General features: G+C 35.8%; 2 protein-coding genes across 11 annotated transcripts in view; both read left to right on the forward strand.

Moving 5' to 3' along the window:
• The window catches only part of LOC311073743 (histone H2B-like), an 846-nt gene extending 414 nt beyond the window's left edge, over window positions 1-432 (forward strand). The window contains exon 2 of the mRNA XM_084099682.1: window positions 190-432. Within this exon, the coding sequence (XP_083955808.1) occupies window positions 190-363 (174 nt within the window). The 3' untranslated portion in view covers window positions 364-432. The remainder of the gene's footprint in view (window positions 1-189) is intronic.
• Window positions 433-1,820: 1,388 nt separating this feature from the next.
• The window catches only part of LOC311073554 (AP-1 complex subunit sigma-2), a 61,020-nt gene continuing 35,737 nt past the window's right edge, over window positions 1,821-27,103 (forward strand). The window contains exons 1-8 of one of the 10 annotated variants that reach the window (XR_014604167.1): window positions 1,821-1,918; window positions 3,503-3,681; window positions 11,899-12,007; window positions 12,087-12,224; window positions 14,515-14,545; window positions 15,398-16,698; window positions 20,220-20,295; window positions 21,782-22,530. Coding sequence is in view for 7 of the 10 variants with exons in the window: in XM_084099408.1 (XP_083955534.1) it covers window positions 3,503-3,681; window positions 11,899-12,007; window positions 12,087-12,224; window positions 14,515-14,545; window positions 20,220-20,272 (510 nt within the window). In the remaining 3 variants the exon portion in view is untranslated. Of the gene's footprint in view, window positions 1,919-3,502; window positions 3,682-11,898; window positions 12,008-12,086; window positions 12,236-14,514; window positions 14,546-15,397; window positions 16,699-20,219; window positions 20,296-21,781; window positions 22,531-27,103 lie in introns of those variants that run through there. The other 9 variants (XM_084099408.1, XM_084099409.1, XM_084099411.1 and 6 more) reach the window with 9 other exon arrangements.

Here is a 27,103-nt window from a genome sequence, read left to right on the forward strand (position 1 = left end):
TAACTAAGATTAATAAATGCGGAAGTTGCCTATAGTTCATTTCTTCATTCTAGCCTAGTTTAGAACCTTAAGTGTTACAAAATTAACATTTTATCTTTGGGTGTTGCTTTTTCATTCGTATAATTCATACAACAGAGCCTAAAGTTGTATTTTTTTGGACAATTTTAAAGTGACAGTTTTTATTTTTAGGAGCTGTCCGGTGGCGTGAGTGACGCCATCTCTCTGATGGGACGCCGGGCAGATGTGCACGCGCAGGTGGGCACCGAGGCTGCGCGCCTCTCCAAGTTCAACCGGAGGCGCGTGATCACGCAGCGAGAGATCCACACCGCCGTGCACGCGCACCGGGGCAAACCGTCTAAATGACCGCTGGAGATCAATTATACACGTTTAGACTTTTAAATTAATAAAAATGCTTTGTTTTTAAAAACCTTAGTCTTTACATTTGTGACTTTTTTTTCCCCTTTTTTTCTTTTTTTTTCTGTCTGTAGCCTATCCATTTTATTTATAATTCAGCACAATTTTTATTCTATTAACATTATTTTACGGAAAGTTGCACGAGGTCAAACTTGCTTTGAGAGGAAAAGAAGGTGCGTTTTGTTACATTCAGAAATGTAAAATAGTTGAAGCCCCTCCCCCTCCCCCTCCAAATACTTTGAATTCATGGTGTTCTGAACAGCAACAGGTAGCATAGTAAAACTTGAAGTACGCAATGCTCCCAACCTTTTCTTATAAACCTAGTTTTAGCGTTTATTTAGAATGAAGGATACGAGTTTTCACATGTATTTGAGCCCCTGTTATTTCTGCTTTCCCGTTTTCTCTAATGGAAAAAGAAAAATCTGTTAAAAGCTTCCATGGCGACAATCGTCACTTGGTGGCGCTGTAACATCAGTGATGACGTCATATAGACACTGTTTGGTGATTTAAATTAATTAACTGGTACTAGCCTAAAGGGAATGCGCCCTGTTCATGTCCAAATCGTTTAGGCCAACAGCCAAATTATAATAATAATAATTTGCGTACTTTAACATTTGAAACGCATGTGACTTGCCCCACTCTGACATATCAGAAAGAGCTTGATTGCCAAGTGTGCTTTTATTTCAATTATAAATATATATATTTTTAATGAAAAATGGGCTACTTTTGCCCTGACAACATAGTTTAACCTTTCAGATAAAATTACAGTAAAAAGAAGAGGTGTTTGGATCCGCAAATGAACCCGTTTGTGTAATTGGCCTTTTGACTCAAATCAGATCAAATTAGTAAAATTGAAGTCTTGGTTACATGTTTCACAGCAATACAATGACAACAGATTATTACAGGCTACCTATATATTATGTACATGTATATAAAGACACGATATTTAGGCCTATAGAAGAATGTATAAAATTATACATTAATAGAGTAACCTACATTTTGTGTTTAAGTGCATTATCAGTCTCAACTAAGAGCCTATAATGTGTCATCTAGCCTAAGTGCCAATAAAAAGACATGTGAATGACAAAAAGCAATTAGACCTTAATAGACTGATTGTTTTTTACCAGGTACAGGCTGAACAAACGCTTTTAAATCTGACACTAAATGTGACTCCTCTGTTCATTCCCTTTTAAAAACCTGACCACCTTTTAAACCGTTTGACAATCACCCTTCCAACAACACTGAGTGGAGTGGCTCAAGCGTTGACTGGCGCCCGTATCAACCAATCAAATGTCTGCGTTCCTGACTGGGCGGGAATAACGGTCTTTTTCTCACCAATGAAAACGCCCCGTGCAAAGCTTCCGTCCAATGAGAAGCTAGCAGTCAGCTGACGCCGTCTCGCATCTATTGTACACAAGCCTCGAGCTGAGACAGACGCGAATCACTGTGAATCCAGAACTCATGTGAATTCATCCCTCATTTACTAACGGACCTCTTCACAAAGGTATGTCGTGTGTTATTTGATCATTTCCCTTCTGGAAAAGGTTGTAAACGCCTCGCGTGACTCAAAAGTGTAAACACCAGCTGCGCATTGGAGATCACATGCTTATTAGTTAAGGCATATGCGTTAATTAGCTTTGCAATCAAATCTCTAGATCGCATAAGTTATGTGCATTTGATCTTTTAATTCATTTATATCTCTGTCTGTGCAAATGAACTGGCACAGTAATACTGCCGATCAAGGAGTTTGGTTATAATGACAAAATCATTACATTATCCGCATGACATGCATTCTTTACAATATAATAATAATAACAACAATAGTAATGTATGCTATTATAAAAATAGTAAAATGTGAAAAATATATATATCTTTAGATATGTTCCTTGTTTACACGTTTTTAAAATGCAGAATAGATGCATTGAGTTTATTGTTGTAATTGATTTAATGTTATATTAAAAGGATAGTTCATTTAAATGAAATGTTGTAATTAATTTATCGCCCTCATGACATTTCGAACCCGTAAGACATTTGTTCATCTTTGCCAGCTAGAAACTACCACTTTTGCTCACGTGAATGCGTGTTAGATCATTTTAGTAAATAAAGTGGTAAAGGATGTTTTTGCATGAACAAAGCACTCACCACTTCATAAAATTGAGGTTAAACCACTGGATTACATGGATTACTTTAATGATGTCTTTACTTGCTTTCTGTAAAGACAACTTAAACAGTTGGCAGAAAATCGGATGTGTAACAGTAACGTTACATTAGATCTGTGCATTTCTTCTTAAAGGGACAGCAGCCTAATAAACTGTTGCCATCCGTTTCATTAATGTTAATTTAAAAAAATCACACTGCTTTTGACTGAATCACTTTTTTGTATCTTTATTATATGAATCAATATTTAATTTATACAGTGAAGACTATATAGTGTTTTATTTTTTTATTATTCATTTTCTGTAGTTTTTCTTAAGACATGTAAATAAAGCTAGGCTACTGTACCTGAGAAACTTAGTAGTTTGATTATTTTCATTTTATTTACCAGTTTTATATTTGCAAAAGTGTTATTTTTTTGTATCAAGGAATTTTATTTATGTACTTTGTAGTTTTTCTCTTAGTCTCAGGCTTACTTAAAGGACATTTGTTTTATAATATAGGGTTGAATTTTGGGAAGAAAAACTAAATAAATTTCAAGGGTTACAATTAACTCTAATAATAAAATTATTTTTATTTTTTTATTTCCTTGTCTACACCTATTAAACTATATACCGCAGTCAAATATGAAAAGTAGCACAAAACTGTAAACTACAATCAAATCTATGCATCGAATCGAAATTTGATTAAAAATCGAGAATTGATGTTTAATCGAATCCTGACCTCAAGAATCTGCTTGAATCGAATCATGAGATGGCAAAAGATTCCCATCCGTAGTAATTAATGGGTGAACTGTCCCTCTAATTTGCATGATTCTGTGCCAATCCTGAGTGGCTTATTATTTAAATGAGTTATTATGCTCTTGTTTACGATGGGACTGAATGCGTCCGGTCTCCTGTTCTCCTGATCTCACCTCACTCATCTCTTCCCACAGATGCAGTTCATGCTGTTGTTCAGCAGACAGGGGAAGCTCCGTCTGCAGAAATGGTACGTTCCTCTGTCAGATAAGGAGAAGAAGAAGATCACCCGAGAGCTGGTGCAGACGGTTCTGGCCCGCAAGCCCAAGATGTGCAGCTTCCTGGAGTGGAGAGACCTGAAGATCGTGTATAAGAGGTCAGTGGAGCTGTGCATTGTTTTATACTTTAACTGATGAAAAGCAACCTGTTTAATCGAGTAATCACTGCAATCTTTTTCACAACATTTATCCCATGATTCACTGCACTCGAATCCACCTTCCATTACTGTTGTGACAAATAAAGTAGTTTCAAAGACATTGCAAAATAATCTTCAGCTAGACAGTCGCTGAATCAAACGTGCAGCGTAATAAACAGGTCATGTGACTATTCGGAAACATTTATTTGAGCAATGTTTCAAACAGTAATATGATGGGTATCTTCTGTACCTATTATGTTTTTTTTATGAATATTTTGATTGTTTTAAATGTTATTTTTAGTGAAAGTTTTACTAATTTTGTACTTTTGTAATTTGTATTAGTTTTTGTTAAATATGTCTAGAGTATGTATTATTTTTTATATTTTCTATTTTTATTTTTATTTTAGTGCTGTCAAATCGATTAATTGCGATTAATCGCATGCAATATAAAAGTTTGTAAATATGTATGGATGTGTATATGTGTGTGTGTGTGTGTGTGTGTGTATATATACACTGCTCAAAAAAATAAAGGGAACACTTTTTAATCAGAGAATAGCATCAAGTCAGTTAAACTCCTGGGATATTGATCTGGTCAGTTAAGTAACAGAGGGGGTTGGTAATCAGTTTCAGCTGCTTTAGTGTTAATGAAATTAACAGCAGGTGCACTGGATGGGCAACAGTGAGACAACCCCCAAAACAGGAATGGTTTTACAGGTGGAGGCCACTGACATTTTTTCCCTACTCATCTTTTCAGACTGTTTTTCACCAGTTTTGCATTTGGCTAGGGTCAGTGTCACTACTGGTAGCATGAGGCGATACCTGGACCCTACAGAGGTTGCGCAGGGAGTCCAGCTCCTTCAGGATGGCTCATCAATACGTGCCATTGCCAGAAGGTTTACTGTGTCTCCCAGCACAGTCTCAAGAGCATGGAGGAGATTCCAGGAAGACAGACAGCTACTCCAGGAGAGCTGGACAGGGCCGTAGAAGGTCCTTAACCCATCAGCAGGACCAGTATCTGCTCCTTTGTGCGAGGAGGAACATGATGAGCACTGCCAGAACCCTACAAAATGACCTCCAGCAGGCCACTGGTATGAATGTCTCTGACCAAACAATCAGAAACAGACTTCATGAGGGTGGCCTGAGGGCCCGACGTCCTCTAGTGGGCCCTGTGCTCACTGCCCAGCACCAGGGAGCTCGATTGGCATTTCCCATTGAACACCAGAATTGGCAGGTCCGCCACTGGTGCCCTGTGGTTTTCACAAATGAGAGCAGGTTCACCCTGAGCACGTGACAGACAGGAAAGGGTCTGGAGAAGCCGTGGAGAATGTTATGCTGCCTGTAACATCGTTCAGCATGACCGGTTTGGTGGTGGGTCAGTGAGGGTCTGGGGAGGCATATCCATGGAGGGACGCACAGACCTCTGCAGGCTAGACAATGGCACCCTGACTGCCATTAGGTATCGGGATGAAATCCTTGGATCCATTGTCAGACCCTATGCTGGTGCAGTGGGTCCTGGGTTCCTCCTGGTGCACAACAATGCCCGGCCTCATGTGGCGAGAGCATGCAGGCAGTTCCTGGAGGATGAAGGAATGATACCATTGAAGGGCCACCACGCTCACCTGACCTACATCCAATAGAACACCTCTGGGACATTGTGTTTCGGTCCATCTGACATCACCTGGTTGCACCTCAGACTGTGCAGGAGCTCAGTGATGCGCTGGTCCAGATCTGGGAGGAAATACCCCAGGACACCATCCGTCGGCTCATTAGGAGCATGCCCCGACGTTGTCAGGCATGCATACAAGCACGTGGGGGCCATACAAACTACTGAGTACCATTTTGAGTTGCTGCAATGAAATTTCAGCAAAATTGACAAGCCTGCTGCATCATTTTTTCACTTAGATTTCCGGGGTGTCTTTGAATTCAATCCTCTGTAGGTTGATTATTTTCATTTCCATCAAACGATGTGGCATCCTTTCGTTCATAACACATTACCCAGTTCATATTAGTATAGATATCCAGCATGATATTTTTCCCCATTGAGATCTGATGTGTTTTCAAAGTGTTCCTTTAATTTTTTTGAGCAGTGTGTATATATATATATATGTGTGTCTGTGTGTATATATACTATATACACACAGACATATATTTACAAACTTTTATATTACATGTGATTAATCAATGTGACAGCACTATTTTATTCATTTTAGTACTTCAACTTAAACTAAATGAAAGATGTTACTTGCTGTTCTAAAATAAGTTTACTTTTGTGTATTTTATTTTATTTCAGTTAACGTTTACGGTAACGCTATAATAAGGCATTAGTTAAGATGAAGTAACAATGAAAAAAACTTCTAAAGCATTGGTTAATCTTAATTATTGTTATATTTAACATTTACTAATACATTATTAAAATCTGTTGATAATATTAATGGCCCTGAGCTGACATGAACTCACAATGTTGTATTTTTATTAACTAATGCTAACAAAGATGTTTAATTTATTTCAAGTAACAAAGTTTTTATTTTTTATGGTTTTAGTGTCAGTTTTAGTTAGTTAGTCAGTTGAGTGCATATTGAGCGAGTTTGAGATTAAAAGTCTTCATCTGTTTTATCAGTGTGTTTTCTGGGTTTGGAATGATGCATAGTGTGTGTGTGTGTGTGTGTGTGTGTGTGTGTGTGTAACTACTTTGAAATAAGTTAATGTAAAAACGTCTTGGCTACTAATTGAACCATGCTGTGGGAAAAACTCCTTCCTGAATGTCTTTAAATATTAGCTCAGGTTTTGCTTCAGTTCAAGTTGAGCTTCTTGTCGCGTGATTGGTGGGATTTGCTCATGATGAGTGTTTTCAGTATGAAAGTTGCATTTGCAGCCCATTTTTTTTAATGTTCAGATTTTTCAATTTTATATGCAGTGAGAAAAACATGGATTTTATTTTTAATTTTTTTTTGTAATTGCATGCACAGATGAAATGTTCACAGTAAGAGAAGGAACACATTTTAAGAAAATAAGTAAAGAGAATTTTGATGACAAGATATTAAAATATGCACATACACAGAGCTTGTTTACAGGCACACAATAATGGTGCTAGTTAGTTTATGGATCTGATATTTCCCGTCTCTGGAACGCTGTTCTTCATGTAGTTTGAGTTACTGTGTCCTGCACACTATCACATGTTCCCCTCAGGATGAAAGCCGTCTTCCTTGATGAGGGTGTTTCCATGGCAGCGGGAATGGGGGGTACATAGACACTGACCTGAGAACACACACACACACACACACACACACACACACTCACACACTCACACACTCACTCACTCTCTCACACACACTGACACACACACACACACACACACACACACACACACACACTCAGGGAAATGGACCCCCAAACATCCCACCTGTACCGGCACTGCAGTGTTTGATATTGATATAATATTTAATTTGATTGTAATCAAAAGGTAATATAAGTGTCCCCTAGAATGTGTCTGTGAAGTTTCAGCTCAAAATACCCCACTCATCATTTATTAAACCATGTTGTAAATGCATTTTTAATTGGAAGGAAAGACACGCTGTTTTCATGTGTCTTTAAATGCAAATGAGCTGCTGCTCCGCCCCCTTTCCAGAAGAGGGCGGAGCCTTTACAGCTCGTGCCTCAGACACTGACAAAAACTAACATCTGTTGTCAAATACACACAGAGTTCGCATAAACACAGTCGGTTATATCTATATGAAACCGCATGAGTATATTAGATCTGTGTATTAAAGTGACAGCAGCGTAATATACAGTACTTACTGCTATGCTGTTAATATGAATCAAATAACAAAAGAAAATCAGATAATCACTCGCCGCTCTTGACTGAATAACTTTAGCAGCTTTAATAAGAATACATTTCTTATTTGAATGCTGCTGTTAAATGCTGTGGCGAGGAGATGAACATGACAGACTGTGTAGAGCTCACGGAGGGGCGGGGCTATGCTAAAAGGGCGGAGTCTGTCAGCAGTTGTGGGCGGAGCCTAAGTTAATGTGAGGTCACGGAGCATTGGAGAAAAATATAAAAATTAATTTTGGATAATAGGTCACATTTAATATTTCAGCACATTATTCTGTGTGTGCTTACACTGGATTGTGTGTGTATGAGTGTTTCAGCTTCTGAAAACAAGAGGAATACAAATATGAACTTTGGCACAATTGATTTATCGGCATATGATGTTGATGCTGTGTTTTATGGTGTATCTGATGAGAGTGTCCGTGTGTCATTTGTATTCAGTAGCATGAGTGAATTTAAAATATGCGGCCACACGTTTGGTGCATCCCTCGCTGTGTCTTTGTGTCCTGGTTTCTTCTGTTCACAATCACACATGATCCACAGGAGGACATGTACCGTAGTCTTTCTTTGTGTTATTGTTCCATAAATCTAATTATAATGAATACAGATCAACACAAACCCAAAAGCTGTTTCCTTAAAGAAAAGGCTTTGCATTTTTCGAGAGAATGATTTTTACATTAAAGGTCATCCCTGTATCTACAGATAAACACATATGGGTCAGAACGATTAACAAATGCTCACATTTTTTATGCATTCTATATTAAAGAGCGACTGAGCACTTTTATTTAATATTTTGCTAGCGATGGAAAGGTCATGGGTTCAGTTCCCAGATGAAACGTAAACCTTGAATACAATTTAAGTTGCTTTAGATGAAAACATCTGCAAAATGCATACATTAATTTTTTTATTTATTTGATGTAGTCTTATTTTTTTGTTACTACTTCACTCGATTTGCATATATTTGTATTGTATTTGAATGCATTCACCCCATTTACATATTTGTTATTTTATTACTTAGTCTCTCCATTTGTATTTTTTTCTCTACTTTTGAATTTTTATTACTTTTTCATTTTATTTGCATATAATTTTTTTACTTGCTCTTTCCCATTTGTAGATTTTATTACTTAAACACTCTATTTGCATATTTTATTATTTTACTTAAGCACTCCATTTGCATATTTTATGTTATTACTTAAGCACTCCATTTGCATATTTTATTACTTAAGCGTTCAATTTGCATATTTTATTACTTAAGCAAATCATTTGCATATTTTATTGTTTCGTAAAAACACATTTGCATATTTTATTATTTTATTGCTTAAGCATCTTATCTTGATCTTATTTTATTTACTGCATTTGCATATTTTTATATAACTTAATTTCTTTGCTGTTTCTTCTCATTTGCACATTTGTTATTTTATTACTTTTCAGTTATTTTGTCTATTTAATTTTATTTTATTCACTCCATTTGCATATTTTGATTTTATTTTTTTTACTTAAAATTTAAAGTTATTTTCTTTCTGTTACTTGTTCATTTGATTTACATATTTATTATTGTATTTTATGTGATTTACATTCACTACGTTTGCTTTTTTTATTATAATACTTTTTCAGTTCATTCTATGTGCATATTATTATTTTTATTTGGTTTTATTTTTTTATTTTGTTTCTTCTCACCATTTGCATATGTTTTATTTAATTATTTATGATCTTTTTTTATAGTATATTACCCATTATTTTGCCGGTGTTTGCAGCAGCTGAACACAGTTGTGCTGTCGGCGATTCAGATGCAGTTTGTCCTGCCAGTAAAACACATTAAACTGGGGCTGATACCGATGAAAGAACGAGGTCTAGACGGATGAACAGTAATAATGAACGTGACCTTGTGTCTACATCAGTTCCTCTGGTTCTGCAGTGTGATCGGGCTTTGGTTCGGTTCCAGATTCATTCCCTCACAGCTCGCCCCGTCTGACCTCTGACCCCAACCGCCCGCTCAACAGCCTGACTATCTGTCTGTCTGTCTACAGATCTCATCCAAACTGAGCATTAGTATTGCTAAGCTGTGTGTGTGTGTGTAAATGAAACGCCATTACAAGCTTATTCTTCATGTTGTTCTGTATACCAAAAGGAGTCTTGCACTCTTAAAATCACGTTCCTTCCTGATTGGCTGGTTTTTGATTTTCACAGGTGCACAGGTTTTTATATTAGTTTGTGTGGAAACAAAGTTGTGTTTGCAGGTACCAATGATGATTTGAGGAGTAACTAGATAGAGATGCACGACATATCGTCCGATACCGATATGGTGGCCGATATATGTTCATTTTTAATGTTATCGGCCTGATAAGAAACTTTTTCCAATATATTAAAGCCGATAAGTAATGTATTATTTTCTTCATATATACTTCAGATACACATTCTTCAACATGATGGTTTTGATTTGCTTGAAATATGATTGGAATCACAAGGAAAATACAGTAAAGTACAGTAATGTCTGTCATATCGGCTACATAAAATTATAATGAGAACCTCATAATAATTGTGTGTTTGGGACATGGCTTTTAATGGTGAGACTTTTCTTCTTGTAATCAGGCTCTAAAAAAGTATATAAAAATTTGGATTTATATTTATCGGCCAATATATCGGTTATCGGCTTTTAAATATCAAGAATTATCGGTTATCGGTATCAGCCAAAAAGTTCATATTGGTGCATCCCAATAACTAGATGTACGCTGGTGTTGACAAACGTTCATGAGATTTGAGGCTTTGAATCTTTTAAAAATGTTTGTGGTACTTCAACTAAAAACAGAAAACGTAATGCATTTTAGCCATTCATTTACACAACAATGAGGTTTCGAGGGCCTGAAAACTGGTTTCAAAGTGTACGTTTTTGAAAAAGATACAGTCATCGTATCTGTGTAAACTGCAAAAACACGAATTTGTGTAAACTGTGAGGTCAAGCGCTTGCGTATTATGTGTTCGCATGGTTTCTCTTTACGATATGACATCGCCAACTACTGGCATGGCAGCAGAATCGTTTACGCGGATCCGTGTGAGTGGGATCATCTTCATCTGTATGCAAAACCTTTCAAAAACACTACCCCAAGTAGCAAGTAACCATTACTTGTCTCCATTTGCATATTTTGTATTTTACTTAGCCTTTTTGCATTTATTTAATTTTTAACACGAATTTAACATTTAATTTAATTTACTCAATTACTTAATATTTTTGCTTTTTATTTTAGTCACCCTATTTGCATATTAGTTTATTTAATTGCATTCACTAGTTTTAATTTTTTATATTTTTTGTTGTATTTTATTACTGGTCCACTCATGTTTTGTTTACATTTTATTACTACTTCACTCCGTTTACATATTTTAATTTTAATTTTAATTTTATTTTATTCACCCTATTTGAAGTTTTTTATTATATTTTATTACATTCACTTCATATTTTTTATTGCGTTTTATTACGTGTTCTCTCATTTGAATATTACATTATTTAATTTAATTTGCCCCATTATTTTGCACTGTTGTATTCAGCAAGGCTGGAATCCTCAAAGCTACTAGCAAGTGAACCCGATGTTAGATATGCATATTCATAATAGCATTTTGAAGAACAGTTGTATGTAGAAGATGTGATTTCATCCTCATTCTCTCTGCGTCTCGCACACAAACACCGTGAAGAGAGGCTGTCCAGAATGACCAATCCCGTCTGCTGATGACCGCGCTACATTATCACATTAAAACACTCGCTCAGCAGCTCTGGCCAGCCGGAGAGAATGAAGAGAAATCAAGTGTCAGCTGAAAGAAAGATATATTATTATTATTATTATTATTATTGAAACACACACACACACACACACACACACACACACACACACACACTCGGTTTACTAGCGTGCAGTTTTATGGAGCACAAGAAAGTAGTAGACTGTCAAATCCCTTTTTTAACATGTCAGTTGTTGCTTGGTTTTGTCTAAAGCAGTGTTCATTTTAAGCTTTAACAAAGATTAATTATATTTAATTTATTCAGTGAAGACTATGCAGTGTTATTTTACATTTCATTATTCAATTTCTGTACCTGAATACTGTTAGACTTACCTGGAAAAACACAAAGCACTTTTTACAAGCATATTGTATTTACCTATGATCGTAATTTGTTTATTATTTTTTTTAATGCAGATTCACTTCCTTACAAAATCACCTCAATCATTCTAGAATGATGAATTCTTTCCAAATAGAGCTATTCAAGTCATCTGGTGAAATTGTTTTCAAATATCAGTTTTTTTCCAATATCATGCAGCTCTAATTGGTGGCTAAAACTAAACCTGATGTTGTTTCTGTTGCAGATACGCCAGTCTGTATTTCTGCTGTGCCATCGAGGACCAGGACAACGAGCTGATCACGCTGGAGATCATCCACCGCTACGTCGAGCTGCTCGACAAATACTTCGGCAGTGTAAGTCAAAATTGACGTGACTTGTTGCTTCCCCCCAAAAAAAGAACCGAATTACAGTGATTGTTCCTCCCAATCTCAGGTCTGCGAGCTGGATATCATCTTTAACTTCGAGAAGGCGTATTTCATCTTGGACGAGTTCCTGCTGGGAGGCGAAGCTCAGGAGACGTCGAAGAAGAACGTCCTGAAGGCCATCGAGCAGGCGGATCTCCTGCAGGAGGTGAGGGTCATGTGCGGGAACTTTGCTGAGCCGGTTCGTTATAAATAACTGGTCTGTTAATAATAAAAATAATAATCGGTCTGTTGAGATGCTTATATCGCGCTAACATCAGGGTTTGAAATTAACATCCGCCAACCCGCCGAATGCGGGTACAAATCAAGTCAAATCACTTGCCAATTTGGCGTGTTACTTATTATATTTACTTATTATATTATAAACTTTTATATATAATTATATTATAAATGTATATTATATAATTATATTTACTCACTTTGCTGGGGAAGTTCATTTAAACCAAATCTGCGCAGATTTAGCGCAAATACTAAACTCGTGAGTCATGATGTATTAAATGCAGCATATTCATTTGCAATGAAGCAATAGCGAGGATTATAAAGCATTTGGTTAACAGAAAAGACAGGGTTTTCCCAACATCCTACATTTTTTTGATGTTTTTTGTACTGTATTGATCTGTCCACCTAAAACACATTTTTGGTGAAAAGGATGAGGAGTTGACAAGATTTTGTTTGAATAAGAAATGAATGTATGAAATCCAAATGCTATAATGTGTGTGTGCATATATATATATATATATATATATATATATATATATATATGTATGTATGGCCGGCTAGTAGAACTTCTGAATGGCCGGTAAAAAGTTAATTTCAAACCCTGGCTACCATAAAATACCACCACATCTGGTTTAATGGGTCTCTTGCCGCCTTGAGTACTGAGGTTTATTACCGCCACAGTAAAGCAACGGGATCGTTTGCGTATTTCATAGTGTTTTTGACCTTTGCACCGCCGTTCTGCTTCTCTCTCGCTCCGACTATTGAATTGAAAGGTAGAAATCCCTCAGGAGCTACCGGTTCACAGTGACTGCTCTCGTGTGTGTGTGTGTTACCCAGCTTCCCCGGCGCTTGCAGAACAAAACACTCCTTTGTTCGCTACAGTGTAGAGGAACTGAGCTTTCACACACAGCCTCTTCATCTTCATGGAGTCTCGCTCTAGCGTACAGATGCACAGATCTGCAGGATGTCCTGATGCTGGGCTTTCAGATTAAAGCTGAAGTGTATCGTGTTGAAGTGTTTTGAAATTGAAATGCATAAAAAAAAAAAAAAAAAATGGATATGAGAAAGCAAGTCTGATCTGAAGAACCCTAGCAACACCATAGGAAACACCCAGAGCATTATAGCAACCACATATTGTAAAACACACCTTGGCAACTACTTAGCAACACCTTGGAAACCACCCAGGACATTATGTCAACACATTAAAATAACTCAGAACTCCTTGGCAACTGCATAGCAATGCCACAGTAACCATTCAGAGCACTCTAACAACTTCCTCAGACCCACAAAGCAACACCCTGGCAACCATTCAAAATATTATAGCAACCACATACTGTAGCAACACAATAAATACACCTTGGCAACCATCCAGAACATTATGGCAACACACACACAAAAACCCCACCTCAGAATACCTTGGAAACTGCACAGCAATGTCACAGTAACCACTAACAGTTGCCTCAGAACCGCATAGCAACACCCTGGCAACCATTCAGAGCATTATAGCAACCACACACTGTAGCAACACACTCACTCAAAAATCACATTGAAACACTAACACATTAAAAAAAATACTCAAAACACCAACCACTTAGCAACACCTTGGCATCCATCCAAAGCATCGTAAGCCTAAGTAGATTGTTGAACCATTGCCACCAATGGTCTCTACCATCAACTTGGCTCACGATGCTTTTGGGAAACGCAGCCCAGAACATTATAGCAACACACAAAAAAACATTCAGGACATACACAGTGAGTCAGAACACCCTAGCAACACCCTAGCAACCACCAAGAACATCTAGGCAATCACATAGCAAGCTGCTATGAACGCAACTATCCAGAATCATTTGGCTACGATCCAACAGCTGGATAAGAACATGTTAAAAAACTACTCAAGACGATAGCAACTTCATAGCAACGCCTTGACAACCTCGCACAAATTCCAGTTGCGCTAGGTGCCTCTAGACGGTAGCGGCCTTTGCTAGGTTTCGCCCGTTTCTTGCTAACATCACTTGAAACGGGCCTCGCAACAGAAGGGGCCTCTCCCTATGAGGCTCTTTTGTTGCAGAAATGACACACTTCAGCTTTAATCCAGGTGTGCTGATGCCAGCCTGGCTGTAGATAAATGAACTTGCTTCACGAGTTTGATGTCTCTCTTCTCTCTCTTGCTCTCTGTATTCTTCCTCCTTTTGCCCGACCCGACTGTTTTTGATTTACAGAATCTAGATTTTCAGATCCGTCTGCTTCCAGGTATGATTTATGATCATTGATTAGCGTCTGTAGCCATCAGTCTCCCTGTAGCTCTAGTCATCAGTCTGATCCCAGTGGAGCGGGACTGTGTTCGGCATGCCGTGAACTTCTGGATACAGGAAGCTGATGACATGCCGAGTTTTTCCTGAATAAAGAGATTAGAGAAATGAGTTACTGTAGTTTAATTGAGTGAATCTCACTAAAAAATGGGTCACATTCCACCCCAAAATCAAAAGAAAAAGAATGCGAAATAAGGAAATTGATTGTCACATTAAAAAATCTTAATTTTGTAAAAAAAAAAAGAAATAAGAAATCCCGCATTCCCCTCAAAAATCAAAGGGAAAAATATAAAAAAATTATTTTTAAAAACTTTTTAGAACAATGTGAACGTGAATAGCATTTTGACCAATACATTTCCACTCCATCCATTTTTGTCCCACTAAATCTATAGATCTCAGCATTTTTACACATACGCATTCCAAAATCAAAAGAAAAAGAATGAAAACTTTCCATTATTTTTTCATTACTTAAAGTAAATTAAGCCTTTTTTTGTTGCATTGACCATTAAAGTTTTTTTTCCATTGCAATTGTTATTAGTTTCCTCATTTTCTTTCTTTCTTTCTTTCTTTCTTTCTTTCTTTCTTTCTTTCTTTCTTTCTTTCTTTCTTTCTTTCTTTCTTTCTTTCTTTCTTTCTTTCTTTCGATTTTCGATTTTCGATTTTTGGGGTTGAATACATTCTCGACAGGTTTTGTGAGATTGACCCAGTTAGTTACTAATAAAACGAAGCAGTTTAGTTTCCTGTATATCGTCAGAAAAGTCTTACCCAATAATTTCTTCTCGTTTTCTCCCAGTGAAAAGGGTTTTTGACTGAATGGATGTATGAATGATGTGATTGGATGATTCTTCCCACATTAAGGTTGATTTCGGCACTAGTTACAGCCTAGATGAAGTAGAAATGTTCCATCAGCATCGGTAACTCGGAGCCGAACAGAGCTGTGCTTTATCATCTCTGACTGCCATCCCGACAGACTTTGTCCCGAGGGCCAAATTACAGGCAGACAAAGGAGAAAAAAGAGAACAAAGACTTGCTGTCCACGCTTTAGCAGCGAGACATGACCTAAATGTGCAGTTCACCGACTGAGCACGAAAACACCAGCAGTGCCGAGACATTTAACTAGCTTTGCATCTTTATCAACGTCATGGTTCAAGTAATCATGCGAATATGCATTTATGTGAGAAATAAACGAATATGCATAAGTAATATACCAAATAAAAGCATTATCAGCGAGAGCATGCGGTTTGAGCCGCCGTAGTCTCGACTGGGGCTCGTCCTTTATCTGCTGATTTGAGGTCAGATCTGTGTTTGATGTTTTAATGAATCTGGTTTAATGAGTTTGAGCTGCTGCTCCGTTTCTGCAGTGTTTGACTATTGTTCATACATTTAGCACACTTTTATGAAACATCATCTGTATGGCCTGGATTTCCAAACATTAAACTAGTCAGATTGCCTAATTAATGGTGATTAACAACTATTTTAGTACTTTTTATATCAGTATATATACATGTATAGCATGAATTTCTGCTCAAGCCCATTTTTCCCCTCTAAAATGTTATTATTTACAAATATGTTTGAATTAATAAGATATTGCATCAAAAATATTACCTTACCCACAAATATAAATATGCAACATCATGAGTTTTTTGGTGTAAGTTATGCAGGCTAGTTAAATCAGTCAGTTGTTGGGCAGTTTTAAGAGATGTTTGTGGTTAAAAGAGCCTGGAAATCACATTTTCCCATGATTCTATAAATTAGCCATAGATCGTGTTTTATTTCTTCACTCGATGTTCATTTCTGTGGCCAGCTGCATGAACACAATCATGATGATCAGCTGTGATTAATTTTATATCATGTTGGCTGGGTCGTGTCTCTGAACCACTTCAGTCTGAGGTTGAACACATTTTCATTCACAATCTTAATCCAATTCCAAGAGTTCCTGGCCTTCTGTGAATGGGATTTGGCGTGATTTGGCAGAACGGGGCTGTTTGATTGGCTGGTGTTTCTGTCCGTAGAGCCAGACTGAAGACTGGGGAGGTTTGGCCAATGAGGAGATCTTATAGGGGCCGGAGCCCCGCCCACCCTGTCAGCCGATTGGTAAATGGTGTGATTTGCCTGAGCCGATTGCTGATTGGGCATGATGAAGCTCTCGCTCGCTCTGATTGGAGGAGACGTGGTGACGTGACGAGGGGGGGTAGCGTTTAAACTTCTTAACTCTTGACCTTTGACCTGGTCAAAATGTGGTCACAAGATTTCTAGCAAAAGGATAATCAGTCTTAAGTTCGAGCAAAACAGCATCCAGAAAAATTCATTATGTAAGAATTAGTTTAAGCATGCAACCTTATTTAGTTTACTGTTGCATATTATGATGTATGAAATAATTTATGAATGGATTATTAGCATATTAGTTATAGCAAACTCAGCGGTATATGAAGCCATGCATTTAAAACTGCATATTTTACTTATAAAGAAAAGATTTGAAGGCGAATCGTAATCTGGCGCACTGTATCTAATGAATAATATGCAGATTGTGTCTTAAAGGGCCAGTAATAGTAATTCACGTCATGTCTTCAGTTATCGGTGCGCATTTAATTATCATAATGGCATATTCAGCAAACGACTGAACACATTCTGTGAATGCATGCATGTAATATGAATGTGTTGCGTTTAAAGACACACACCCCGTCTCCACGATCAGACGCTGTGAATGTGTGTGTCGGTCTCTGACTTGATGATGCCTGATGGGAACTAACTCACACTGGATGACAACTAATGCTTTAACTGCATCTTTATGCTCTCCGTAAATTGTGCCTGCATAAAGATGTGCATTACTCCCTCAGCTCAGGATGGGCGTCTCGGCTGTGTGTGTGTGTGTGTGGGGATGAGAGATGAGAGATGAGTGTGTCCCTTTTCATTTTGGGGCTTTGCCACTGCATAAATATCCCACTGCATCAGAATAAATCACATTATGCGGCGAGGGGTTTCTCTCTCTCTCTCTCTCTCTCTCTCTCTCTCTCTCTCTCTCTCTCTCTCTCTCTCTCTCTCTCTCTCTCTCTAATGTTCTAAAAATAATTGAATTTAGTTAATTAGTTGAGCAAATTCTATTAAGATTAAAAATTAAGCATTTTAGTACCTGTGTGTGTTAAGTATATAGGCTACAGAGAGATCTACACGCATACAATTAATTTGTCTTTGTAAAAAACATTTATTTTTATTTTTTTCAATTATAGAATATTTCTTCTTTCAGGAATGTTCTGGAGTTACTTTTATCAGGTGGATGATTGACAAACCACTGGGAAAAAATAAATAAATAATAATATTATAAAATTTCGGAAGGGAATAATATATAAAATTATTATATATATTATTTTTTATATAAAATAATTTTATTATATGAAATAATTTTATTATATTAAATAAATAAATAAATAAATTTGCTAAATGTATTCTCTTATTTTATTCGGGTGAAATGTGTCCTGGATATTGTTAATTTTATCATCTTTTTATATTTTTATTCTCAGTCTTTTTTATTTGTTTTGATCATATTTATTCAACCTTGTCCTGTTTTTGTTTAGTCAAGTTTTAGTCGACTAAATGTCTGGCCGTTTTAGTCTAGTTTTCGTCACTGATATTTCATGAAAAAAAAGAAGCTTGTTGACGAACATCTTTCGTCATAGTTTTCGTTGAAAATGAACAGTTCTGGACTGATTTCACATCACTCAGTCAGTTTTAATAATCTGATTACCATTCTTTACATTCTCATTGGTATTATATGGGTTTAATTTTGTGTGGCTTTACTTTTTTCAAATAACTTTTATAATAAACCAATTTGAAGCTTTGGTGTTGAACTTCAAACAAACGCCTGCCTCTGTTTTTAATTAAAAGCACACGGTTCTCCGTCAGCTTAGCTAATGAAACCTGGGAAAGTCAATCCGGAACATTCCTGAAAGAACAGAAGAAATCCCACACAGACTCGGAGCTCAAAGGCCCTCCGGCTGATCCGACTTAATTAGAGGACAGAGACGCTGAAATCGAGCCTGAAGCTCAGTTATATCTGTGTCTGATGAGGAACCTGCGGGAGCCGCGGCACTGTGGAAATGAGGAAACCCGTTGCCTTAAAATTATTAAGTAAATAAACGTAATGCTTAAAGGGTTAGTTCATCCAAATATGAAAGTTCTGTCACTAATCAGTCGCCCTCATGTTGTTCCAACCCCGTAAGACCTTTGTTCATCTTAGACCTTCGATATTTTTTGTACGTCAGAACGGAGGCTCACTATTGGCCAGCATCACACACATGACCAGCGTCGGCCAATAGTGAACCTCCGTTCTGACGTACAACCCAGAAGCGCTGCGCTGTTACACTACGTGAACTCACTCAGAGAAACACAGAAGAAAATGAAGAGTTGAATAAAGTCGTTATTTATTTTATTTTTTTGCGCACAAAAAGTATTCTCGTCGCTTGATAAACTTAAAGGGACAGTTCACCCAAAAATGAAAATTCTGTCTCACCCTGATGTTGTTCCAAACGTAAGACTTTCGTTCATCTTCAGAACACAAATTTAGATATTTCTGATTAAATCTGAGAGCTGTCTCACTCCTCTATTGGTTTCTAGGTAATTGATATCTGCCATCCCAGAAAAGTTAGTAAAGACAGCGTTAAAATAGTCCAAGTGACTACAGTGGCTCAACCTTAAGTTGATCTTCTGGCAGCGCTTCTGGGTTGTACGTCAGAACGGAGGCTCCCTATTGGCCGAAGCTGGTCGTGTGTGATGCGTGTGACGTACAACCCAGAAGCGCTGCGCTGTTACACTACGTGAACTCACTCAGAGAAACACACAGAAGAAAATGAAGAGTTGAATAAAGTCATTATTTTGGAGGGGTTTTGCACACAAAAAGTATTCTCGTCGCTTGATAAACTTAAGGTTGAGCCACTGTAGTCACTTGGACTATTTTAACGATGTTTTTACTAACTTTTCTGGGCCGGCAAGTTTCAGTTACATGAAGGAGTGAGACAGCTCTCAGATTTAATCAAAAATATCTTAATTTGTGTTCTTACGGGGTTCTTAAAAAGTCTGACGGGGTTATTACTGACAGAATTTTCATTTTTGGGTGAACTAACCCTTTAATTGAAAAAATTAAGTTATGTGAACTTGACAATTCCACATTACTTATTTTTTTCGATTAAGCATGAAGTTTATTTACTTCATAATTTTAAGGCAACGGGTTTCCTCCATTTTTTTGTGAGACGGACTGTCCATGGCTGAAATCGCCCCCTATACCCTCAAATCGGGCGTTATTTGAGGGGAAGTACATTTTTACACCATAGTGGACCTTATCGAGTGCACTCATTCAATCCCACAATGCACTGCAATAACGAGCGTACAACCGATGAACGTTCAACGGCTGTCCGAATTCACTCACTCGTTTTCATTCACTCCTTCAAGTGAACAGTATTAGTGGACTAACGTAGGGAATAGTGAATGAGGGTTTAGGGGGCGATTTTGGATTCAGCCCATGTGTGTGTCTGTGGATCGATTGGATGCTGGTGGCTGTAAATCACGTGTGTGTGTGTGTGTGTGTGTGTGTGTGTGTGTGTGTGTGTGTGAATGTCCTGCAGGTGTTCTGAGTCCGAACATGTCCTGCGAGTCCTCCGTTCTCTTCCAGAGTTAGCCGGCTCGAGGCGAAGGCTTCAGGTGTGGCTCTCCTTCAGTCGTAGAGTCGTGTCTGTTAGTGTCGTCGTGCCTCTAGATGACCAGTTTAACACACGTATTATGAGCTGTTCATGTTCATGTTTATGTGTGTGTGTGTGTGTAATGCCGTCCAGTCATTATGTTTTTGTGCTTCTCACTGTCCTCCTCCCTCAGAGTTTATGGTTCATGTCTTCATTAATAGAAAACCATAAAAAGAATGCAGTTCTCAGCTGGTTTTGTTTCAGGACTAACTATTATATATTAAGATGTTATATTAATGTTATATATATATATATATACATACACACACACACACACACACACACACACACACACACACACACACACACACACACACACACACACACACACACAAACACTGTATTTATGTATTTATTTTATTTTATTTATTTATTTATTTATTTATACTTAATATATAGGATACTTAAATATTTAAAATAAATATATTTAATAGCCTACCAAGGCTGTGTTTATTTTTTCAAAAATACAGTAAAAAAAAATGATTAAATATTATTATTATTATTATTATTATTATTGTTTAAAAAGCTGTTTTCTATGTGAATACACACTGCCGTTCAAAAGTTTTGGATCGGTAAGATTTATGTTTTTAAAAGAAGTCTCTTCTGCTCACCAATGCTGCATTTATTTGATTAAAAATACAAAATAAAAGTAATATTATGACAATGTAAAACAGCTGTTTTCTATTTTAATATATTTTAAAATGTAATTTATTCCTGTGATCAAAGCTGAATTCTCAGCATCATTACTCCAGTCTTCAGTGTCACATGATCCTTCAGAAATCAGTATAATATGATGATTTGATGCTCAAGAAACATTTATGATTCTTTGATGAATAGAAAGTTCAAAAGAACAGCATTTATTTGAAGTAGAATCTTTAGTAACATTATTAATTTAATTTATTTAATGTCACGTTTGTTACAATTTTTAATGCATCCTCGCTGAATAAAAGTAATAATTTCCTTTAAAAATTAAAAAATAAGGCCGCAAACTTTGGAACAATAGAGTATATTCCATTCAGAATTTCATAATAATTACGTTTACTACAGAATAGATCTTGAGATTAATTGCAGTTATTTTAATCTCTTGACAGGATTAGTTAATATATAATCCTATTGTATAAAGCCTGGGCAGAATGTGTATTGAGTGCATTTACATGTACAGTAAAATGCTGATTACTGTTGGAAATCTGTCGAGGTATAAGTGTAAGATGACTGAATGTTACTCTGGGAATTTACATGCGACATGAAAGCGAGGTAATGCACAAAACTCTGTCCGTTTAGATGAAACTGTTTTTACATATAATCGGTGTGAGACTGTGCATGTAAACACACTTGAGTTGAATGTGTTCACTGCATGTCGTCCTGCACGTGTCTGTCTGCATCTCTCACAGTTGTGTTTGTCTGCACCATTTTCAGTGTGTGTGTGTGTGTGTGTGTCTCTCCTTCAGCCCCGACATGAGTACTTTAACGTGCCTGTGTACTGATTGGCTGCTGCATGCTGAGCCACTCCCCCTGCACGCCTGACTCCGCCTCTGTCTCAGCACCGTCCAATCAGAGAGCTGCATCTTGGACCCAGTTTCACCTGCAATTAGTGGATTTTGTCAGATAGTGTCAAATGTTTCATTGTGTGTTTAACTTGATGCTGGTCCTCATCTGAATTGATTTTATTCCTGTATCTTGTTCAGGCGACACTCGTTCATGTAGTTTCAGGAAATCAAAACTTCGCCCAGCTTGAATAACTCTTATTGGTGGACGTCACCGGTTCTTCACTCTTACAAATGGACATTATTTAAAATACAGTGAGAAATTCATGAGAGTCCATCTGTGTAATCATATGGACTTTTCAGTCTTTGTTTCAGAACAAAAATCCTATTCTTCATCAGTGTGTTCATCTTGTTTTACAATTGAAAACAAAAGTGAATGACATAGACTTAAGATAGAAAACGGGTTAGTAATATTTAATGCTGTTTTGATTCCCACGTAAGGATATTTTAAGATGTTTTAGGAAAAATATTTTTGCTTTAATGAACAAAAAATTATGTTCTTCCTCAGTATTTATGTCCTGTTTTCCATTTTCCAGCACAAATATCTAAACATTCTTAAATCAAGATGCATTTACTTGAGAAGCAAAATTACTTAAGATATTAAGTCTTGTTTTCAGAAAAATTGGTAAATTAAGTGAGTTTATGCTTAACACAAGAAAAAAAATCTGCAAATAAGGGGTCAGAAAAGATTATTACATTACATTAGATTAATTATATTGTATTCGGATGCACCGATATGGACATTTTGGCCGATAACGATAACCGATAATTCTTTATATTTGAAAGCCGATAACCGATATATTGGCCGATAAATCTAAATTTATCTATATATAAAGAAATAATATATAAAGAGCCAAAAAAAGTCTCACCATTAAAATCCATGTCCCAAACACACGAATCATAATGTTCTCATGATAATTTAATGTAGCCGATATGACAGACTTGTTGCACTGAACTGTATTTTCCTTTTCATATTCAAATCATATTTCAATCAATTCAAACACAATGTTGAACAGTGTGTATCTGAACTGTCTCAGGAAATAATCCATTATTTATCAGCTTTAATACATCGGACAGATTTTCCTTATCAGGCCGATAATGATATCATTAAAAATGAACATATATCGGCCGATACCAATATAGTGGCCGATATATCGTGCATCCCTATATTATATTATATTATATTATATTATATTATATTATATTATATTATATTATATTATATTATATTATATTATATTATATTATATTATATTATATTATATTTAGGGCTGTCATAAGATTAATCGTGATTAATCGCATCCAAAATAAAAGTTTGTGTTTACATAATATATGTGTGTGTACTCTGTATAATTATTTTGTATATATAAATACACACACACATGCATGTATATATTTAAGAAATATTTGCATACATATACTGTATATATTTATATATAATTTATATTATATATAAATATAATTTTTTTATATATAAATTACACATTTTTCTTAAATATATACAAGCATGTGTGTGTATTTATATATACAAATTTAATTATACACAGTACACACACATATATTATTTAAACACAAACCTTTATTTTGGATGCGATTAATCTCGATTAATCTCTTGACAGCCCTAATTATATTATATTATATTATAAATCCCTTTAAATTCAATTTATTTTTCTGACCCCACATGACCTTTTTTTTAATGTTAAGCATAAACTCACTTAATTTTGATTATTTTTCTCAGAAAACAAGGCTTAATACCTTAAGTAATTTCACTTCTGTATGTATCACAATGTATCTTGATTCAAGAATCTTTAGATATTTGGAAAACAAAACATAAATACTGAGGAAGAACATCATTTTTTTCAGTGTGTTCAGTTTCTCTCATCATCAGAATAGTAAATGTAGGAATTTATAAATTGTGAGTTTGTAAGTGCGGTTGCAACTTTAGTTTAGAAAGCCTAGTGAAAAATAAATATATTAAAATGTATTTAAAATACATTTATTTTATGCTAAGTATACTACAAGTACATTTACATATTTATGTACTTAATATAAATATCCTGCAATTGCACTTTTAGTATACTAAATTTATAATCTTACAATCTGCTAAATTGGAACAGCTAATTTTGTACTTGATGTACTTTAGTTATCCGGAAATAGTGCTGAAGTTCAACTAAATATATATTTAAGTGTATTTGTGCTAAAGTGGAACTATTGCAAGTATACTTCAGGAACACTTTAAATATCTTTTATTTAAAGATGAATGTTATACAGTGATGATCATACTATCCTCAATAATAGTGATTATTATACACAATTTAGGCTAAATATTAAGAAATGTGCATTGTGCAATAAGTAAGTAGGCCTACTCCTCATAAAGTTTAATTATAATATTTATATCTATATCAGTAAGTCTCAAGCGATATGCCAGTAAATATGTTAATGTATTTGTAGTACACTTGAAATAAATGTATTTTAAATACATTTTGGTATAGGTTTTTATTACTAGCGATGTTATATCAAATGATCAGTTATTTTTAATGTGTCCACACACACACACACACGCACGCATGCACGCACGCACGCACGCACGCACGCACACACACACATACGCACGCACACGTTTGAATGTCTGAATTAAATAATAAAATATCAAAATAAGTGTCATTTTATTAACCCTGTAAAGCCTAACATGAAATAGTCAGAAAAGTCTAATATTTTGGAAGTTTATTGAAGCTTTAAGGAAAATGATTTAAAAAAAAAAATTTGACAGGAAAAGTTTGTTTTATTTTGAGTGTCATATTTGATACATCAGGCTTTTATGGCTTTTAATAAAGTCTGTAATAGCGATAAATATGGAGAAAAAAAACACCTCAGTTTTATTGAGCAAAAATATGCAATTTGATGCAGATGCTGATATTTATATGTATTCAAAAATGAGAAAGAAAAGTTCTGCGATGTTTCTAAGCGTGACTGAACCGCTGTATTTCTGCTGTCACTGTATACGTTTTACACCCACAAACACTTTTGCACTTCAGTGTTCGAGACAATCTATGAATGTGTTTTGGTGAATATTTCTAGAGTTAGATTTGTAAACGGATTCATGTTTGGAGGTCCAGTTTGTTTCACAATGAGTGTCTAGAATCGCTGAGAATACGAGTGGATGTAAATTCATGTAACGCCGTAGAAATAAACAAATGAAATGTGAGAATTTCAAGAAGTGTGTGCTTGTGTTTATAGCTCAAGTTTGGATTGTAGAGCAAATGAAACCTGTCCAGATAATATTTCACACGGAAAAAAGTATATTTTGCATAGACTATTTTAGGATTATTTTGGTTATTTTTATAACAGTTAATCATTTAGCACCCAAATTTTCACACACACACACACACACACACACACACACACACACACACACACACACACACACACACACACAAATAATATTATGCAAAAGAATCTTAATGTCATTTTCTTTTATGCACAATGCATATGGGATAAACCCGATACTGATATTGAAACCTTGATATTTAATATTAGTTGATATTCGTGTAATATGAAAAATGTATCATTACATTATGCAAAAGAATCTTGATGGCATTTTCTTTTATGCAATATGTGTATGTGTGTATGTAAATAACGTAACATATTACTTTCCATAAAAAAGTAACTAAGTAACGCAATGCTACATCTTTAGGGAGTAACGCGATATTGTAATGCATTACTTTTAAAAGTAACTTTCCCCAACACTGTGCGCATGTGTATTGTGTTCAGTCTACAGTGTTTCTTTACAAAGTGACATCGCCACCTTCTGGCCTGGCTGAAGAATACAGCGCTTTTAATCGTTTTCTCAGATCCGTGACAACATTGTCAACTGCACAAGAAAAACTTTGAAAACTTTTTTTCTGTTAGTTAAAACGATCTGGTAACTACGACTCAGAAAGTCATTTCAAAAGTGGAGCAAGGTTTGATGAAAGATAACATGAATTTACAAAAGCAAATAGTCCATTTTGATATGATGTTGTCTTGAAAAAAAAAGATTTTTGCTGCTTGTTCAAATTGCTTCATTAAAATGAGCTTAAGCAACACAATTGCTATACATTTTGTCCTAACTTAATTTAATTGTGTTCAATCTGCTTAAATATATGTAAAATGTAAGTTTACTTAATCCGTTTGTGTTGGATTACATGAGTGATTTGTGTTGCATTAACTGAAACTGGGCGGTGCTTGTTAGTTCCCAGCATGCTTTGCATATGGTTGAATTAAAAGAGAATAAATGTTAAAATTAAGTGTTATTTTATGTTTGTTTGTTTTTTTGAGAAAATGAGAAAAGGGGAAGACTTGATAGTGTGTAATTGTGTTTAATGTTCAATTACATTGGAATTATTATATCCATTTAAATTACAGTGCGTTACCATTGTGGAGAAGAGTGGAGCGTTTTTTTATTTGTGAGCATTTAAGATGCTAATATGTGCTACTGCTAGCAAATAGCTATAGCTATTGTCTATCAACTCAATTGTGTGTCACTAAAATAAAATCCTAATGGATGAATGAATATGTAAACATGAAAACCTGAATCATGTCAGGGAGCCTTTATAAATTCACTTTGAAACTACTTAAATGGGTTGCATAAAATGACTTCATTACATGAACAAATTATGTTTGCAACCCAGTTGTGTGGAACCTGTTGACATAAAGAAGTTAATTAAAGCCAACATATCAATGTTTTGAGTTGATGTGTGTTCTTGTTGGCCGTCAGTGTAAACTCCTCCGTCACCGCAGGGTTGAGTGATCATTGGGTTTTAATTGCGGCGGGAAACTTTTCAGCTCAGAAATCATGAATGATTCAAGACTCCCGCAGAGAAGCGAACGCTAACGATCCGCTGGGATGCTCTTGTCTTTACCCGGCGTTTAAGACCGGAGAACTGGGATGAACTCACATTCAGTCAATCTGATGAACTAATACAGCTTGCCTTGAGAACAAAAGCGTTTCTGCAAATAAATGTTATATTTCATGTTGAATTTACACTGTAAAACGTGGTAACATGCAATTGTTACACTGTAATTTAAAAAAAAAAATGTTTTATTGATCTTGATCAATAAGTCGTGGCAACATGTTTTTACATTACCTCATCAAAATAATTTAAGCAATTTCAACTTTTTTAATGTTAATAGAGATTCAGCTCTATTTTAAGTCTGTTTAATATAGTTTATAATGGAAATGACTTG

Source organism: Abramis brama, assembly GCF_963993115.1.
Source record: "Abramis brama genome assembly, chromosome: 22".
Lineage (NCBI taxonomy): Eukaryota > Metazoa > Chordata > Actinopteri > Cypriniformes > Leuciscidae > Abramis > Abramis brama.